Consider the following 19309-nt stretch of genomic DNA (forward strand, 5'->3'; position numbering starts at 1 on the left):
ATAGAATGGAATCATAAACTCCCTGCAGTGCAGAAAGAGGCCATTTGGCCCATCGAGCCTGCACCAACAACAAACCCACCCAGGCCCTATCCCCGTAACCCCACGTATTTACCCTGCTAATCTCCCTGACACTAACCTAATCCGCACATCTTTGGAGTGAGGGAGGAAACTGGAGTACCCGGAGAAAACTCACGCAGACACAGGGAGAACATGCAAACTCCACACAGACTGCCACCAGACTCCACACAGATTGTCTCAAGTTGGCGCCGGAATGAAGCAACTTCTTGCAAGCTGTGCCCAGCATACCTTCTAATTCTATCTTTTACTCTCGTTCTATGCTTCTAAAACTTTATTCTAACTCTTTTAAACTCTCTAACAATGCTTCTCTACACCCTAGCTATGACTGTAACACTACATTCTGCACCCTCTTGTTTCCTCCTTTGGCTGCTTTGGTATGCTTTGGCTGTATAGCGCGCAAGAAACAATACTTTTCACTATGCGCTAATACATGTGGCAATAATAAATCAAATCAAATCAAAATCAAACCCAAGGCCAGAACCAGGTCCCTGATGTTGAAGGGCAGCAGTGCTAACCACTGTGTCACCGTGAACAAATCTTGAAAATCCCACCCTGAGGTGATTGAGGCCATGTTATGATAGCACACGGACTATGTATACAGAGACTACCTGTGCTGTGATCTCTCCCTCAGTCAAGGACCAGTCTTCCTCTTGAAGGCTCACAGAGAGCCAGCTGTCCGAGCTGGCAATGCATTCCAGACACTCACTACCCTCTGGAAAAAGAGGAATCACTTAACCAGTTTATTGTTGTTTTCCTTCAGTTTAAATCCTTGGCCCCATGTTACCCCAAATCTGCCATGGAATACTTGATCGATAGGGATGTATGGAATCATAGAATCCCTACAGTGCAGAAGGAGGCCATTTGGCCCATCGAGCCTGCACCAATGACAATCCCACCCAGCCCCTATCCCATAACCCCATGTATTTACTCTGCTAATCTATCTGACACCAAGGGGTAATTTAGCATGGCCAATCAACCTAACCCGCACACTTTTGTAATCCAACCCTTTCAGTATTTTATAAACATTTATCAGGCCACCTCTAAATCAGTGCTGCTCTAGAGAAAATGCAAACAGTTCTTGAAAGCCTAGCTGACTGTGCAGGAAAGGATATCCCGAGGCATGGTACATTGGGGAAACCATGCAGACGCTACAACAACGGATGAATGAACACCGCTCGACAATCACCAGGCAAGACTGTTCTCTTCCTGTGGGGGAGCACTTCAGCAGTCACGGGCATTCAGCCTTGGATCTTCAGGTAAGCATTCTCCAAGGCGGCCTTCATGACACACGACAGCACAGAGTCGCTGAGCAGATACTGATAGCCAAGCTCCGCACACATGAGGACGGCCTAAACCGGGATGTTGGATTTATGTCACATTATCAGTAACCCCCACAGCTTTCCCCCTGATCTTGCAGAATCTCACTAGCTGTTCTGTCTGGAGACAATACACATCTCTTTAACCTGTGTTGAATGCTCCCTCCACCCACATTGTCTGTACCTTTAAGACCTGGCTGGCTGTAGAGATTTGCATTCTAATTAGTATTCTGTAACTTGATTTCTGTGTCTGTGCACTGTTTGAGAGCAGATATCCACTCCATCTGACGAAGGAGCAGTGCTCCGAAAGCTTATGGTATTTGCTACCAAATAAACCTGTTGGACTTTAACCTGGTGTTGTGAGACTTCTTACTCTGATTAAGGCCAAGACAGGTCTAAGTAGGATGCCACCAAGAATTGGTTTTTTTTGGTTAAAGCGTTGTTTGCTTAACGTCAGTTGTTGGATCACACTCATATTGGACAGTATCGTCAAGCCACGTTCGAGAGGAAAAGGAGGAAGAAGTGGTTCCTACCTCATGACCTGTAGTAATACATCAGGGAGGACATGTAGAAAGGGCATTATCAGTACATGCACCTCTGCAAATGGATATAGTGATCACTGACTATCAACGTATTAAAGGCCATGAATATCAAACTGTTCTGCCAGCAATGTAGTCACCAGCGATCTGCTCATTAGGGACAAAGAGAGGGAACTCAGCTTCAGGTACTGACAGTAGCTGGAAGGCAGCCAACCCTTAGAAACTTCTCTACCTGGATCCTTTTGTGAGATGCCTGCAAGTTCCCACAGGTATTTGTATTATCAATTGGGAGATAAGTGTTAGCGAGGATGCCAAAGAACTCAGTTGCTCCTCTCCAAGCAGTGCCGCAGGATCTTGTAAATCCACTTAAGAGAGCGGGGCTCTTAGTTTTAGCCTCTCGTCCAAAGCCGAAAGTGTCAGGCAAGATTATGTGCTCAAGCCTCGGGACTGGGCCTCGAACCCACAATCTTCCGACTCGGAGGCCCGAGTGCTGCCCACTGAGCCAAGGTTAGTATTGAGTGCCAAGGAGCTGTTCCCTGGCATTGTTTCCGTATCAGCCGAACTAGTCATTTGAAAGAGATTTATCTTCAGGGTAAATGAGATTTTTATGAAACATTCCTGGATTCCTGCTGTCACAGGGACGCGTGTTTTAATGAATATTATCACGCTGGTTGGTTTGCAGTGTGAGTTGTGCTGTCTCAATCCTGGGACAGGGTTGCTCTAGCATGCTGCCAGAATCTAGCAAATATTTACTTTCAGACAGGCCGCATAGATTATAGCACCCATGCGTATATCTGAGGACTTTCCTTCTGAAATATATAATATTACAGTACATCTATATAAAAAGTTTTAAGTCCGTCACACTTCAGTCACCACATGTTGAGTGCCAAAATACATATAACAAAGAATAAAGCTGACACCAGTTTCATTCTGGCCTTTTCAGAATTGGAGCTAGGAACTTGCTAGCGCATTCCAATCTCAACTTTCTTCACCCCCTCCATTAACCTCAGGGTGATCTATGAAGACAGCACCTCCAACAATGCAGCACTCCCTCAGTACTGCACCGAACTGTCGGCCTAGATTTTGGCTCCCAGTCGCTTGTGTAGGATTTGAACCCACCTTTTGACCTTCAGGAGCATTACTGTCACTGAATTCCCTACCATCAACATCCTGAGAGTCACCATTGGCCAGAAACATAACCAGGCCAGTCACGTAAATACAAGAACCAGAAGAGAAGAGTAGAGGCTACATGTTCTATGGCAAGTGACTCACCTTCTGACTCTCTACAAGGACTAAATCAAGAGTGTGGTGGAATATTTTCCATTTGCCTGAATGAATGCACCTTCAGGAACACCGGAGAAGCTTGACACCATTCAGGAAAAAGCATCTCACTTAGAATCATAGAATCCCTACAGTGCCGAAGGAGGCCATTTGGCCCATCGTGTCTGCACCAACCACAATCCCACCCAGGCCTAATCCCAATAACCCCACTTATTTACCCTGCTAACCCCTTGACACTAAGAGGCAATTTAGCATGGCCAATCCACCTAACCTGCACATCTTTGGAGTGTGGGAGGAAACCGGAGCACCTGGAGGAAACCCATGCAAACACGGGGAGAATGTGCAAACTCCACAGAGACAGTGACCTGAGGCTGGAATTGAACCCGGATCCCTGGCGCTGTGAGGCAGCGATGCTAACCACTGTGCCACCGTGCCGCCTGATTGAAACACCATATACCACTTTAAGCAATCATTATGTCCCCCACTGGCGCACAGAAGCAGCTATGCATACCATCTATAAGATGCACTGCAACATCTTACTGAGGCTTCTTCAACAGCACCTTCCAAACACGAGATCTCTAGAACCGTGAAGAACAGTTCTTTCCCTGACTTGGATCTATATCACTGTTCCTTCACTATTGCTGGGTCAAAGTTCTGGAACACATTTTCTAACAGCACTGTGGGTGCACGCATAAGTTCAAGAAGGTGGCTCACCACCAACTTCTCAAGGGCAACTAGAGATTCCCGGCTTGTGTCACAGTCAGTGCGGAGTTTGCACCTTCTCCCCGTGTCTGTGTGGGTTTCGTTCCGGTGCTCTAGATTCCTCCCACAGTCTGAAAGACGTGCTGGTTAGATACAGCCCGAACAGGCGCTCGAGTGTGGCGAATAGGGGAATTTCACAGTAACTTCATTGCAGCGTTAATGTAAGCCTGCTTGTGACTAATAAATAAGCTTAAACTTAGATGGGCATTATTGGTGAGGTGAGAGTGACTGCCCTTGACATCAAGACACCATTCGACTGAGAGTAGCATCAAGGAGCCGTAACACAACGGAAGTCAATGGGAAAAGGGGAGAGGGAATCTCTCCACTGATTGGAGTCATACCTGGCACCAATGAAAGATGGTTATGGTTGTTAGAGGTCATACATCTTAGTCCCAGGACATTAGTATAGCAGTTCCCCAGGGTAGTGTCCCAGGCCCAAACACCATTATTGCTGCATCAGTGACTTTCCCCCCATCATATGGTTAGAAATAGGATGTTTGCTGATGATTGCACCATATTCAACACCATACACAACTCCTCGGATACTGAAACAGTCTGTGCCTATACGCAGCAAGACCTGGGTAATGTTCAGGCTGGACCTGATTAGTGGCAAGTGCCAGCAAATGACCATCTCCAACAAGAGAGAATCCAACCATCTCCCTTTGACTTTCAACTCTGAATCCCCACCAGCAACATCCTGGGGATTATCACTGATCAGAAGCTGAACTGGACGAGCCATATAAATACTGTGCAATAAGAGCCTGTCAGAGGCTAGGAATCCAGTAGCAAGTAACTCACCTCCTGACTTCCTAAAACCTGTCCACTATCTGCAAAGCACAAGTCAGGAGTGTGATAAAGTACTGTCCTCTTGCCTAGATTGAGTCCTACAACACTAAGAGGTTTGATACCATCCAAGATGAAGCTGCCCAGTTCATTGGCACCCCATACACCACCTTTGACATCCATGCCCTCCACCACCAACGCACAGTCGCAGCAGTGTGTACCATCTACAAGATGCGCTGCAGCAACTCACCAAGACTCCTTAGGAAGCATCTTCCAAACCCTTGATCTCTACCATGTAGAAAGAAGTCTCACAACGCCAGGTGAATGTCCAACAGGTTTATTTGGTAGCACGAGCTTTCGGAGCACCGCCCTTTCATCAGGTGAGTCAAGTGAAGAGGCAGCGCTCCGAAAGCTCGTGCTACCAAATAAACCTGTTGGACTTTAACCTGGTGTTGTGAGACTACTTACTGTGCCCACTCTAGTCCAACGCCAGCATCTCCACATCATCTAGAAAAACAAGGGCAGCAGATACATGGGAACACCACCAACTGCAAATTCCCTTCCAAGTTACACACTATCCTGACTTGGAAATATATCGCCATTCCTTCACTAATGCAGGGTTAAAATCCTGGAACTCCCTCCCTAACAGCGCTTTAGTGGTTCATGAAGGTGACTCACCATTCTCAAGGGATGAGCAAAACAATGCTGGCCTAACTAATGACACCAACATCCTGTGAACAAAGAAGTAGAAACATCTGACTCGGAGATGATGTTGCTGTTCACTGAGTCAGGCCTAAAGCACCTTTTTCGTCCACATTTGTACACATAAGACTAAATGGATTGTCATCAGGAATAGAATCCTGCTTCCTGAACCCTTCCTACTCTGGAACTCACTGAGGCCAACTGTACGGATCTTCTCACCACCCTGGTTGAGACTCGCTAACTCAAAATGGATTTGGAATTTTATTGGTCTGAGTAATTCAGTACCTTACTAAATGGAACATTTGTCAACAGAGCCCGTGGGAGGGCTGGTGATTCTTGTTTTGTATAACAAGCCATCAGCAATTTTTATTGTGAGGATTAACAGGAATTGCTGGACATAAAACGACTGAGATCCATGTAATTTTCCTTTAGATAGTGTGATGTTAGTGTACCTTTAAGAGTTTGTTTTAATTCATGTTCACAGCCCTCGGTGATGTCATTGTTGGGAGGAGAAAAAACTTTGGGCAGGTCAAGTGACAGGGATTTCATTTTCAGTTTCAGTTTGGAGCTGCAGGTTTGAGTTTTTAGTTTGAGAAGGGACAGCAAGCTAAAATGAGGTGTTTTCCCTCTCTCCCTGTTGTTTTGAAAATTCTGTTGGTTAGCTGAAAACCACAACTTGTTTTCCTGAAGGGTGAATATCTACTGTGTTGGGGGCTGGACCAGAGTGTCTCTGGTGTTTTGGGAAGTTGTCTTGTCTTCAAACTGTTCTGAGTCTCAAGAGCAGAATTCAACTAATGGCCTCGATCACAGTATCACATGAGCATTAATCTGTTCCCTGTTAAACCTGTGAAAAGGGTCTTTTGTCCATAGAGGTTGGTTTTGATTGGGACTATATTCATTACGGGCTGTACATTATCATGATCGTTTGTTTCTTGTTTGTAACTGATAAAAGTTCTTACTAATTTTCTTACTATACATGTTAACTATATTCTTAAATAAACTTTGTTTGATAAAAGCTCCCTAGTGGGTCACTTGAATCATACCTGAAGTGAAGCATCTCATGCTTATCCTCGCCAAATTCAAAATGCAAAACTTATGATTCAGGCGGGCTCCATAAAACACTTTGGAGTTTCTAACCTGAACCATATCAGTAGTCACATGATGCAATGAGAACGGAATTACTGCCTAATTACAGCAATCAACCTCTATTGGTTAGTCTACATCAGACCCAGACTTGGGGTGAACTCTTCCAATCCTGCAGCACCAGAAGCAAAGTTAGAAAATCTTATGCTGGGACAATCCACTTTGGGTCCATTGGTGGACTGTCCATTGGTGATGTCACCAGAATCTTCCCACTGGGGGACAGAGCCCCCTCCTTCCCCCTCCCAGGATAAGCCCCACCATCGCCTGGAGTTATTCCCCCCCCCAACAGTGGCAGGGGGGAGCAGGAAGGTTTCCTTAAATTCTCTTTCCCCCGGTCCTCCTGTTTTCGCTCTCTACATTGAAGACTTGGTAGGTGTGGCCATAATTACTTTTTAAAAATATTTTTACGATTCTACAGGCTCCCTCATTTTCTCCATCCTACATTGGCAGTATCTACCTTTCCCAGCTGGGCTGCTGGCTGGATAAAGCTATAGATCATCCTATCGGACCTCCCTGTTCACCTGCCATCCCTAGTTAGGGATTGATAGATTGCGACTGATGTCTTGCAACTCCCTCCTCCTAACCCCTGGTTTCCTGACCTGGAATTGATCCTGGCATGGGCTTTCCGATGACAAATTCTGATAACGGCAAATTCCAACCCATGGGGTGAGGAAAATGTCCGGTGGTGGAACTTGGGGAACCTTAGATTCAGAACATTTTACCCTGTCTCAAATTACGCGAACTGTTTTCCAAAATGCTATTTTCTAAAAGGTGTCTATCTCCTTTGCATTTAGATGAATCAATACTAGCTGTTTCCTCCACCTTCCTATGAACCTGTTACACAGATTAACCACTCTCTGATTATTTTTGGCAATTTGGAAATTTGGCAGTTTGGAAATTTGGCATGTCAGCTACGACTCTCACCAACTTTTACAGATGCATCATAGAAAGCATTCTTTCTGGTTGTATCACAGCTTGGTATGGCTCCTGCTCTGCCCAAGACCGTAAGGAACTACAAAAGGTCGTGAATGTAGCCCAATCCATCACGCAAACCAGCCTCCCATCCATTGACTCTGTCTACACTTCCCGCTGCCTCGGCAAAGCAGCCAGCATAATTAAGGACCCCACGCACCCCAGACATTCTCTCTTCCATCTTCTTCCTTCGGGAAAAGGATGCAAAAGTCTGAGGTCACGTATCAACCGACTCAAGAACAGCTCCTTCCCTGCTGCCGTCAGACTTTTGAATGGACCTACCTTGCATTAAGTTGATCTTTCTCTGCACCCTAGCTATGACTGTGACACTACATTCTGCACCCTCTCCTTTCCTTCTCTATGAACGGTATGTTTTATCTGTACAGCGCTCAAGAAACAATATTTTTCATTGTATGTTAATACATGTGACAATAATAAATCAAATCAAACCAAATCATTACCCCCATTCCAGTTCAGGATGTGTCTTCCAACTGATGATAGCTGAGCTCCCTATTGGTCCGTGCATCCATCACTATCCACTAATACAAATGTTTGGACCTTTAAATTGGGACAAGTTGCAAAAATAACAACTAAATAAATCATGTTGACGTCAGTCCTGTTGACAGCAGTTATTTTTTTTAATGCAGTGCACCTGATTTTTGCATCCCGATCGGATGTGATGGGATGTTCACCAGGCTGGAAAAGTGCACATCTTTGTACCATCAATGCTGCTGAGGCAGATTTGTCCATATGTTTGACACGAAGCATAAACTCATAGAGTTAGAGAAGAATCCAAAACCCCGCATCATCAATATCCTGAAAACAGAGAAAAGCAGCAGGTCCGTCGGCATCTGTAGAGAGAGGAACAGAGTTAACGTTTCGGGTCCAACGTGACTCTTCATCAGAACTCAATTTCCGATTTCCAGCGTCCACATTAGTTGTTTCTTGCCATCAATATCAGAGAGTCACCAATAAGTAATTCACCAGAAATGTTTTTAACCCCAGGAATGGTTAAAATACGGAACTTGCTGCCACACCATGGAGTGTTTTTTAATTCATTCGTGGGACATGGACATTGCCGATTGACTCATTCCTAGTCACCCTTGAACTGAGTGGCTTGCTAGGCCATTTCAGAGGGCAGTTGAGACTCAACCATGCATCTGGAGTCACATGTAAGCCAGACCGGGTAAGGACGGCAGATTTCCTTCCCTAAAGGGACATTAGTTTTCCCGACAATGGTTTCATGGTCACCAGTAGATTCTTAACTCCAGATATTTTTTACTGAATTCAAATTTCACCATCTGCCTTGGCAGGATTCGAACCCGGGTCCCCAGAACATTAGCTGAGTTTCTGAAGTAATAGTCTAGCGATAATACCACTAGGCCATCTCCTCCCTTCTGGTTGAGGAGGATAACATTCAAGAGGATGCCTTTATGAGGAAGTTAGATGAGTACCAGAGGAGAAAGGAATAGATGGATATACAGATGGAGTTAGACAAAGAAGACTTGGGAAGAAACTGGTGTGGAGTGAAAGCATCAATATAGACCAGTTAGGTTGCGTGGCCTGTTTCTGTGCTGTAAATTTGATGTAAATATTTTAAAACCTATTGTGTGATTAAGCAGAGTTATCTATTGATAAGGTATATCCTGGATAGTTCGGTGGTTAATGTGATACTCAGTTCTAATGCTGGCCTCTTTCTCCTGACCCCTGTTTTATCCTTGGTTTTGTCCAGAACTTGACAGAGGGGTTCCGCCTCGACTATTGCCACCTGTGGCACTCCCTGATCAGAATCGACATGAAAGGCATTGAGATGTACAGCAGGCGGCTCGGAGCAGGGGATTTGTATCCACTCTTTACCTGCATGTTAACGGCAAGGTCCTGGGCTTCCATAACCAGAGGAATTAAACAAAGGCCCGTCTCCCAGACTGAGGTAAGGAACATTTGGAAATCTTGCAGGCTTCAAATTAGACTTTTATAAGGCCCTGATAACAGCTCACAGCTATCCGGATTTGCTTGACTGGTTTGTGGTTGGGGGGGGGGGTAGTTTGTAGTATTTACGTCAAAATCATGGGCTGATGTTGCAGTGCACAGCGAGAGCTGTGACCCAATCTTTAAGACCATTGTCTCTGAGCCAGAACTCATGGCGACCACTCCAGTGACTTGAGAACAAAGTCTAAGCTGGCATTCCAATGCAGCACTGAGGGAATGCTGCACTGCCCGAGGTACCACGTTGAAGTAGACAGCTTGGGTATATATAAAAGTTCCCATGGCACTAATTCAAAGAAGAGTAGAGGAGTCCTCCTCGTTGTCCTGACAAATATTTATTCTTCAACCACCATCACTGAAACAGGTTCTCTGGTCATTATTATAATGCTGTTTCAGGGATCTTGCTGTGCACAAAATGGTTGTCGCAACAGTGTCCACACTCCCAGTACTTTGTTGGCTGCATCACTTTGGGATGTTCGGAGGCTGTGTAAGGTGCCATATGCGTGCAATTCTTTCTTTCTTTTCACCTGGTTGTGTTCACTTTTAGCAGTAACTGAATGGTAGAGCTCAAAAAATAAGATGTGAAAGCTGCCTGGTGTTGGAGGCCATGTTTTGACATTTATTTGTGGTGATTGTGAGGCATCTCACACTCACTCTGACACACGTTCTCTCACACACACACAGAAATGTCGGAAAGTCTTGTCCACCAGTAACTGGAGCTTCACTACAAATCTATAGTTACCATGTGAAACCATGGTCCTGTACACTACTTTTTACAGTGGCTGTCATGGAGATATCACCACTGCCACGAGAACTGATTATCCTTCCACTCTGAACTCGGATACCTATCAGTTTTTTTAAAATTCAGGGACATGGGCGTCGCTGGCTGGCCAGCATTTATTGCCCATCCCTAGTTGCCCTTGGAAGCCAGTCACATGTAGGCCAGACCAGGTAAGGACTGCAGATTTCCTTCCCTAAAGGGACATTAGTGAACCAGATGGGTTTTTCCAACAATTGACAATGGATTCATGGTCATCAGTAGATTCTTAATTCCAGATTTTTAAAATTGAATTCAAATTCCACCATCTGCTCTGGCGGGATTCGAACCCGGGACCCCAGAACATTAGCTGAGTTTCTGGATTAATAGTCTGGCAATAATGCCACTAGGCTATCATCTTCCCAATTGACTGCAGAAGTGTGGATAGAGCTTGTAGTTCAATTCAAACAATATGAATACCTTTGAAAATAGATTTCAGTGTCATTTGAGGTAACATTCTCATTTTGAAGCATATTGAACAATAGTTCCCAGTTTTCCTTCTGTAAAGGGGATTAGGTTGTGAAGAATAATTTTCCTTTGTGGGGTTTTAAGACAATGTAGATAGTGAGTAGAAAAGTAGCCAGTCAGAGTAAAAGAAAAGGCAAACTTTGTCGCCTTTTCACCTAATTTCAACTCAAGTAGCTGTGTTAAAACCTGTCCCTGGGAACGTAGAGTAAATCTAACTGTAAACACCCTTTAACACGTTAAACAGGAGGCTGTCGATTGAAATTGGGCAGGACAATGGGATAGAATTGAAAAGTAAAGTAAAGTTTGTTTATTAGTTACAAGTAGGCTTATATTAACACTGCAATGAAGTTACTGTGAAAATCCGCTTGTCGCCACACTCCAGCGCCTGCTCGGGTACACTGAGCGGGAATTTAGCATGGCCAATGCATCTAACCAGCATGTCTTTCAGACTATGGGAAGAAACCGGCGCCCACCGAGGAAACCCGCACAGGCACGGGGAGAACGTGCAGACTCTGCACAGACAGTGACCCAAGCCGGGAATCATACCCGGGTCCCTGGTGCTGTGAGGCAGCAGCGCTAACCACTGTGCCACTGTGCCACCCTTAGCTTACATGCACACCTTTTTGAAACACTCCCTCAAGTGCCTTGTCCGAGTCTTTACGTCACTCGCCAACGAAATGCCACGCACTACAGAATGGAATCTGAATGACATCCACCGGATGGTCCACAGCCAAAGGGCCTATGGCAGAAACAGGGGGTTGATCTTGAGATTCGAAACAGCCTCTACTACAGTTTTGCAGCTGAGCAGAATGTCACGCCACTGAAAACAGAGCCAGATACGATTAGTTTTGGCTCGAGTATCCGGAGTCCTTCACCCATAAAATCATCACATGACCCATGATGTTTTAATAGCAAAAATACAACATGGACATGAGATAGCACAACAAATCCGACAATATTTACAGCCATCCACGGTACCCTACTCGCACAACCCGGGAGTGGTACTGCTCGGCATCTGACCTTGGCCGACCCTTCGGGGCTTGGTAGAAGTTGGTCTCAGAAGTAAAGTCCCTTGGATCCCGCGAGCTTCCTCCTTGCCCTCTTCAGCCGGTGTAATGATCTCCATGAACAAGATGGGACACCCGCGTCCATCCACTTCTTCACGCCAGGCACTGGTTTTATGACCATTGACTTCCTTGTTTGACCGAGCGTGAGGGTTGGAGGCCCTGGCTCCTGCAGCCTGATAGGCGTGACGAACATCCTTTCGGTGGTCGAATGTACTTCACCAACCGTCCCCGGAACAGATGGTGTACACCAAACATTCTTTTGCACTTTGTTTTTTATTTTGAACATACGGGTTTTGAGGCCCAGGAGTTGGTTTGGCAATTCTCGGCCAGTCATATGTCACCAACATCATCATCATAGAAACCCTACAGTGCAGAAGGAGGCCATTCAGCCCATCGAGTCTGCACCGACCACAATCCCACCCACGCCCTGCCCCCACATATTTACCCACTAATCCCTCTAACCTGCGCATCTCAGGACTCTAAGGGGCAATCTTTAACCTGGCCAATCAACCTAACCCGCACATCTTTGGACTGTGGGAGGAAACCGGAGCACCCGGAGGAAACCCACGCAGACACGAGGAGAATGTGCAAACTCCACACAGACAGTGACCCGAGCCGGGAACCGAACCCGGGACCCTGGAGCTGTGAAGCAGCAGTGCTAACCACTGTGCTACCGTGCCGCCCCAGGGTTGTGGTGAACATCATTCCCTGCGGACCACCGGTTAGGAATGGCTCACTGTGGTTTTAGAACGCCACGATCGCCACAGCTACGTAACTTTCGCCCAGTTACAATGACGTCTCCCGAGTCTAACAATACCACCGTAATTGTTGGCAGTCTCCTGGTGATAGTGATCATTGGGGAGCACAGTTACATCCACTATTTACTCCTCGGCCAGTTATTTAGCTATCATCTCTCGATGACCATTAAGATGACATCCAGGCGGTACCTGCGGGAAGGCATGACTCACTGTGTTATAGAAGTAGGAAAATTCACACAGCTGATAGGACTAGACTCAGGGGAGGACAATTGTTTCACACATGAATGGATTTGAATGTCTAGTCCCATCCGGCTGCTTGTAATTGCGCTCTTTTGCGGGGCAGAGATGCAGTTATGCCCGCTATCACTTCTCGGTCAGTCGCTTTAGCCACCATCAGTCCGTTCCAAGGTGAAGTTGATCCTGGCAGGCGCAGCGGGGCGACGTGACTCACTGTGCTATAGGAAGTGACAATATTCACATAGCTACTGTAACTACCCTCTCTTTAAGAGAGTCATAAATGACTCGGGGCTACTCCCCTTCGTATCTTCCTTCAACTCCCGTGGGCCGGCCTGGTGCACAGTGGTTAGCACTACTGCCTCACAGCGCCAGGGACCCAGGTTCGATTCCCGGTTTGGGTCACTGCCTGTGTGGAGTCTGCACGTTCTCCCCGTGTCTGCGTGGGTTTCCTCCGGGTGCTCCGGTTTCCTCCCACAGTCCAAAGATGTGCAGGTTAGGTAGATTGGCCAGGCTAAATTGCCCCTCAGTGTTAGGGGGATTGACAGAGTAAATCCATGGGATTATGGGGATAGGGCCTGGGTGGGATTGTTGTCGGTGCAGACTCGATGGGCTGAATGGCCTCCTCCTGCACTGTAGGGATTCTGTGAATCTATGACTTGCCTCTTCCACCATTCCGTTAGGTCATGCCTGATCTGTATCTTAATTCCATCACCCACCTCCACTCCATTTCCTTAATACCCTTGCCTGATTACAATCTATCGCTCTCGGACTTGGTAAGTTTGTGACTTTGATGACTGGTGCTCATTTAAATTAATTGTGCATGTGGAATATTAATAACTCTGATAATGGTGACAGAATAAATCAGTCAATATCTTTGAAAGCTGTGGTATGGACAACCCCCTTTGCACTTTATCGCATAGCTAGTTTCTGGTGTGGTGTGTTTCATAACAGAGTTAATGCAGAGAAGAACAATTTATATCCAAAGGAATGAGTGACTCGTGTCTCGAATGACCTCCTTCTGCATTGTAGGGATTCTATGATTCTATGGTTGCAGGGATAGGGTGTGGGTGAGGTGCTCTGTCGGAGAGTCAGTACAGAGCCAATGGGCCAAATGGCCTTCTTCTGCACATTCAAAGACTTCTTCGCGAACAACAAGGGATTTATTAACAAGCAGCAACTTGTTTGCAGCTAATTCCAGAATGCCTCTGCCTGGGAGAAACTCCTCCCCCCCCCTTGGGTAATTCCCCACTTGATTGGTCACCCAAGTCCAGGTGACCCTTACTCTGCTGTGTTGCCCTTAAAGGGAGAATCACCGTACATAGTCACTCTCTTTTGTAGCTTTTGTAGAGGGACGGAAGGTCTTTCATCCCAAGCACCTTGGGATGTCCAAGAGCATTTAACAACCAATGAAATATCTTTGAATTGCTGCTGCCGTTGTGATTTGGGAACCGCAGCAGCCAGTTTGGACGCGGCAGAGATCACACAAGCAAGACATTGCAGCTAATGATCAAGCTTTATTGGTGTTGGCTGAGGGATAAACAATGACCAAAGCATCTCCTCTTCTCCAAACACTGTTGTTGGATACTTTACGGTTTTACACAGGAGGCCGGATAGGGCCCCATCCAACAGGTGGCACCTTGGGCAACTCTGCCACTGGCCCATCAGCCAACCCCGTGCATCTCCATCTTTCTCTTTGCAGTGCTGGCGGTGAGAACGGAAATCTCTGAGCTTGGAGGTGCCGTTCAGCCGACGGTGCTCGTCCCCTTCAGAGTCCATCACAAGCCGCTGGAGCACACGCGGGCCCGGCTTCTCAACTTGGTCTTTCCAGCCTTCTCTCAGTCACAAAAGAATCAAAGTAGCCAGTGTTAAAATGAGAGTTTGTGATTCGCTCGGTTTTATAAACTCTCCAGCTGCAGCTCACTCTGATTTAAATGAGGATTTTGGATCGACCCGCACTTTGTCATCTTCCCGTTGCAATCTATCTCCTGAGATCATCAACTCGAGGACCTCGCTGTCATTAACAGCAAACCCCTTTGCATTCGCCACTGTGAATTTCCGATTAATAGAAAATAGGAATGTATGAAACTCTGGCTCCCTGACATTTAACTCTGATTGGTAAGTAGATCGCAAGTGCTGCCCAAGGAAAATTATGTCCTCGAGCTGAGGGAACACAATCTCCTTCAGGGGCCTTTAGTGCAAGAAGCTGTTCTTTCAGTAAATCAGCATTTTTAGAAAGTTTCACATGGGTTGGCAGCCCACAATTGAATGGCAGATATACTGAATCATAGAACCCCTACAGTGCAGAAGAAGGCCATTTGGCCCATTGGCTCTGTACTGACTCTCCGACAGAGCACCTCACCCACACCCTATCCCTGCAACCATAGAATCATAGAATCCCTACAATGCAGAAGGAGGTCATTCGGCCCATCGAGCCTGCGCCGACCACAATCCCACCCAGGCCCTATTCCCGTAACCCCCACATATTTCCCCTGCTAATCCCCCGACACTAAGGGACAATTTAGCATGGCCAATCAACCTAACCTGCACTACTTTGGACTATGGGAGGAATCTGGGGCACCCGGAGGAAACCCACGCAGACATGGGGAGAATGTGCAAATTCCACACAGAGAGTGACCCGAGGTCAGAATTGAACCCGGGTCCCTGATGCTGTGAGGCTGCATTGCTAACCACTCTGCCACCATATGTATTTACTCCGCTAATCCCCCTAGCCACAAATCTTGGGACTCTAATGGGCCAATCTATGGCCAATCCACCTAACATGCACATCTTTGGACTGTGGGAGGAAACCGTTTCTCCCTTGCATTGCTCACTGGATCTGGTTTGATGGTAATAGTAACGTGAATGGTACGTTGGGCCATGAGGTTACAGATTGTGGTTGAGTACAATTCTGTCTGTACAATTTTGTCTGTATAGAGCGCAAGAAACAATACTTTTCACTGAATGTTAATATATGTGACAATAATAAATCAAAATCAAAACCAAATCAAAATTCCGCTACTGCTGACGGCCCACAGCACCTCATGGATGCCCAGACTTGAGTTGCTAGATCTGTTTGATATTCCAAATTACGAATCCTACCATGAATTCTTATTGTAGGTTGTTTCAGCAAAATGTTCTTTTAACCATTTAATTAAATAATAGAAAGTAATTTTAATCTCTGCTCGTGTTTATCTCTTTCAGACACTTTAAGGTATTTCTCTGAATTACTTCAGTTTGATTCTAGCTGTAACTCTGCTAACTTTGTCCTTTCAATTCCAATCTCTCAGTATTTGACTTCAAAGATTTAAACGAATTCTGAAATATTTTCTCCCGAGCACACGCGCTGTTAAATGTCTTCACCCAGCCTCACGCTTCCTCCCTTTCCCTCCGCCAGTCCCTCGCCTGCTGCACATTGCCTGTCGATGCCCCTGGCTCTATGAATATCACCACCCGCCGCCCCCTCCATGAACCATGACTTGAGCCTCAAAAGCTCCTTCCTCTCGCAAGGGCTTTGGCGCCTTTTATAGAAGCTCTCGTGATACCCCTCCCTTGGCACGTGAGTCGCACGCTCCGCTCACACCCGCGGTGGAGTGTGAGGCACATGCCCCCCTCACCCCGGCCGCCGTGGGAAGCCACTACTGTAAATCAAGCAGTCGGGGGATTGGTGGAAGGGCGGGACTGCAGGAGGGGAGGGAGATAGAAACATAGAAACTAGAAGCAGGAGTAGGCCATTCGACCCTTCAAGCCTGCTCTTGCATTCATTTTAATCATGGCTGCTCATCAAATTCGCTATGCTGATCCCCCTTATCCCTTGATCCCTTTAGCCCCAAGAGCTTTATCTAATTTCTTCTTGAAATCACACCATGTTTTGGCTAATTTCAACTAATTTCTGTGGTTCGATTTGATTTGATTTGATTTATTATTGCCACATGTATTAGTGTACAGTGAAAAGTATTGTTTCTTGTGCGCTATACAGACAAGGCATACCATTCATAGGGAAGGAAAGGAGAGAGTGCAGAAAGTAGTGTTACAGTCATAGCTAGGGTGTAGAGAAAGATCAACTTAGTGTGAGGTAGGTCCATTCAAAAGTCTGATAGCAGCAGGCAAGAAGCTGTTCTTGAGTCGGTTGATACGTGACCTCAGACTTTTGTATCTTTTTCCTGATGGAAGAAGGTGGAAGAGAGAATGTCCGGGGTGCGTGGGGTCCTTAATTATGCTGGCTGCTTTTCTGAGGCAGTGGGAAGTGTAGACAGAGTCAATGGATGTGAGGCTGGTTTGCGTGATGCATTGGGCTACATTCACGACCCTTTGTAGTTTCTTGCGGTCTTGGGCAGAGCAGGAGCCAAACCAAGCTGTGATACAACCAGAAAGAATGGTGCATCTGTAAAAGTTGATGAGAGTCGTAGCTGACATGCCAAATTTCCTATACTTTTCACTGTATACTATTCCACAGACGCACCACTCTCTGGGTGAAGAAATATCTCCCCACCTCAGTCCTCAAAGGTTTACCCTTTATCCTCAAACCTAGAGCCCTAGTTCTGGACTCTCCCCACCAGCGGGAACATTCTTTCTGAATTAGGTCAATGAGGTTCCTTTCCAACTCTGGCACAAATGTCTTGCCGCTATGGCAGACCTGCAGCCCTGCTGTTGGGCATTCGCTGTAGAGTAGGATTTGGTGAGTATGGCTGTACAATGCTGCTGCTTGAATGGTTTGTGGGTTAGTTCTCCCAATTTTAGCACAAGGCCCCCAAAGGTTAGCGAAGAGAATGTTGCCGAGTCAACTAGACTGGGTGTACCTTTGTTATTTCTAGTACTTAGGTTGATGCTGGTGGTACATCCGACTTGACTTTTCTGTTTGACACAACTGAGTGGCTTGCGAAGCTATTTCAGAGGGCAGTTAAAAGCCTACTATATCGCTCATAGGGTGGCACGGTGGTTAGCACTGCTCACAGCGCCAGGGACCCGGGTTCAATACCCCGCTTTAGTTACTGGCTGTGTGGAATTTGCATGTTCTCCCCGTGTCTGCGTGGGTTTCCTCCACGTGCTCCGGTTTCCTCCGACACTCCAAAGATTTTTAAATTTGATTTATTATTGTCACATGTATTAACATACAGTGAAAAGTATTGTTTCTTGCACGCTATACAGGCAAGGCATACCATTCATAGAGAAGGAAACGAGAGAGTGCAGAATGTAGTGTTACAGTCATAGCTAGGGTATAGAGAAAGATCAACTTAATGCAAGGTAAGTCCATTCAAAAGTCTGACAGCAGCAGGGAAGAAGCTGTTCTTGAGTCAATTGATATGTGACTTCAGACTTTTGTATCTTTTTCCCGAAGGAAGAAGGTGGAAAAGAGAATGTCCAGGGTGCGTGGTGTTCTTAATTATGCTGGCTGCTCTGCCGAGGCAGCAGGAAGTGTAGACAGAGTCAATGGATGGGAGGCTGGTTTGCGTGATGGATTGGGCTACATTTACGACCTTTTGTAGTTCCTTGCATTCTTGGGCTGAGTAGGATCCATACCAAGCTGTGATACAACCAGAAAGAATGCTTTCTATGGTGCATCTGTAAAAGTTGGTGAGAGTCGTAGCTGACATGCCAAATTTCCTTAGCCTTCTGAGAAAGTAGAGGCGTTGGTGGGCTTTCTTAACTATAGTGTCGGCATGGGGGGACCAGGACAGGTTGTTGCTGATCTGGACACCTAAAAACTTGAAGCTCTCGATCCTTTCTACTTCGTCCCCATTGATGTAGAGAGGGGCATGTTCTCCTTTACGCTTCCTGAAGTCGATGACAATCTCCTTCATTTTGTTGACATTGATTATTGTTGCTGCACCAGTTCACCAGATTCTCTATCTCATTCCTGTACTCTGTCTCATCACTGTTTGAGATCCGTCGTCAGCAAACTTGAAAATCGAGTTGGAGGGGAATTTGGCCACACAGTCATAGTGTATAAGGAGTATAGTAGGGGGCTGAGAACACAGCCTTGTGGGGCACCGGTGTTGAGGATGATTGTGGAGGAGGTGTTGTTGCCTATCCTTACTGATTGTGGTCTGTGAGTAAGGAAGTTCAGGATCCAGTCGCAGAGGGAGGTGCCGAGGCCCAGACCACGGAGTTTAGAGATGAGTTTCGTGGGAATAATGTCGAAGGCTGAGCTGTAGTCAATAAATAGGAGTCTAGATGTGCAGGTAGATGGATTGGCTGTGCTAAATTGCCCCTGAGTGTCAGGAGGATTAGCAGGGTAAATACGTGGGGTTATGGGGATAGCTAACGCCTGGGTGGAATTGTTGTCGGTGCAGACTCAATGACCCAAATGGCCTCCTTCTGCACTATCTGGATTCTATGATTGTTTCATGGTCGTCATTACTGAGATGAGCTTTTTTAAAATCCAGCTCTATTCATTGAACTT

The 19309-nt window shown here is 46.2% G+C and overlaps 1 protein-coding gene across 2 annotated transcripts in view; it reads left to right on the forward strand.

Moving 5' to 3' along the window:
* The window catches only part of adck1 (aarF domain containing kinase 1), a 490953-nt gene that overhangs the window by 368745 nt on the left and 102899 nt on the right, over nt 1-19309 (forward strand). For both annotated transcript variants that reach the window (XM_078234382.1, XM_078234384.1), the window contains exon 10: nt 9309-9506. In XM_078234382.1, the coding sequence (XP_078090508.1) occupies nt 9309-9506 (198 nt within the window). The remainder of the gene's footprint in view (nt 1-9308; nt 9507-19309) is intronic.

This window comes from Mustelus asterias, chromosome 18 (genome assembly GCF_964213995.1).
Source record: "Mustelus asterias chromosome 18, sMusAst1.hap1.1, whole genome shotgun sequence".
Lineage (NCBI taxonomy): Eukaryota > Metazoa > Chordata > Chondrichthyes > Carcharhiniformes > Triakidae > Mustelus > Mustelus asterias.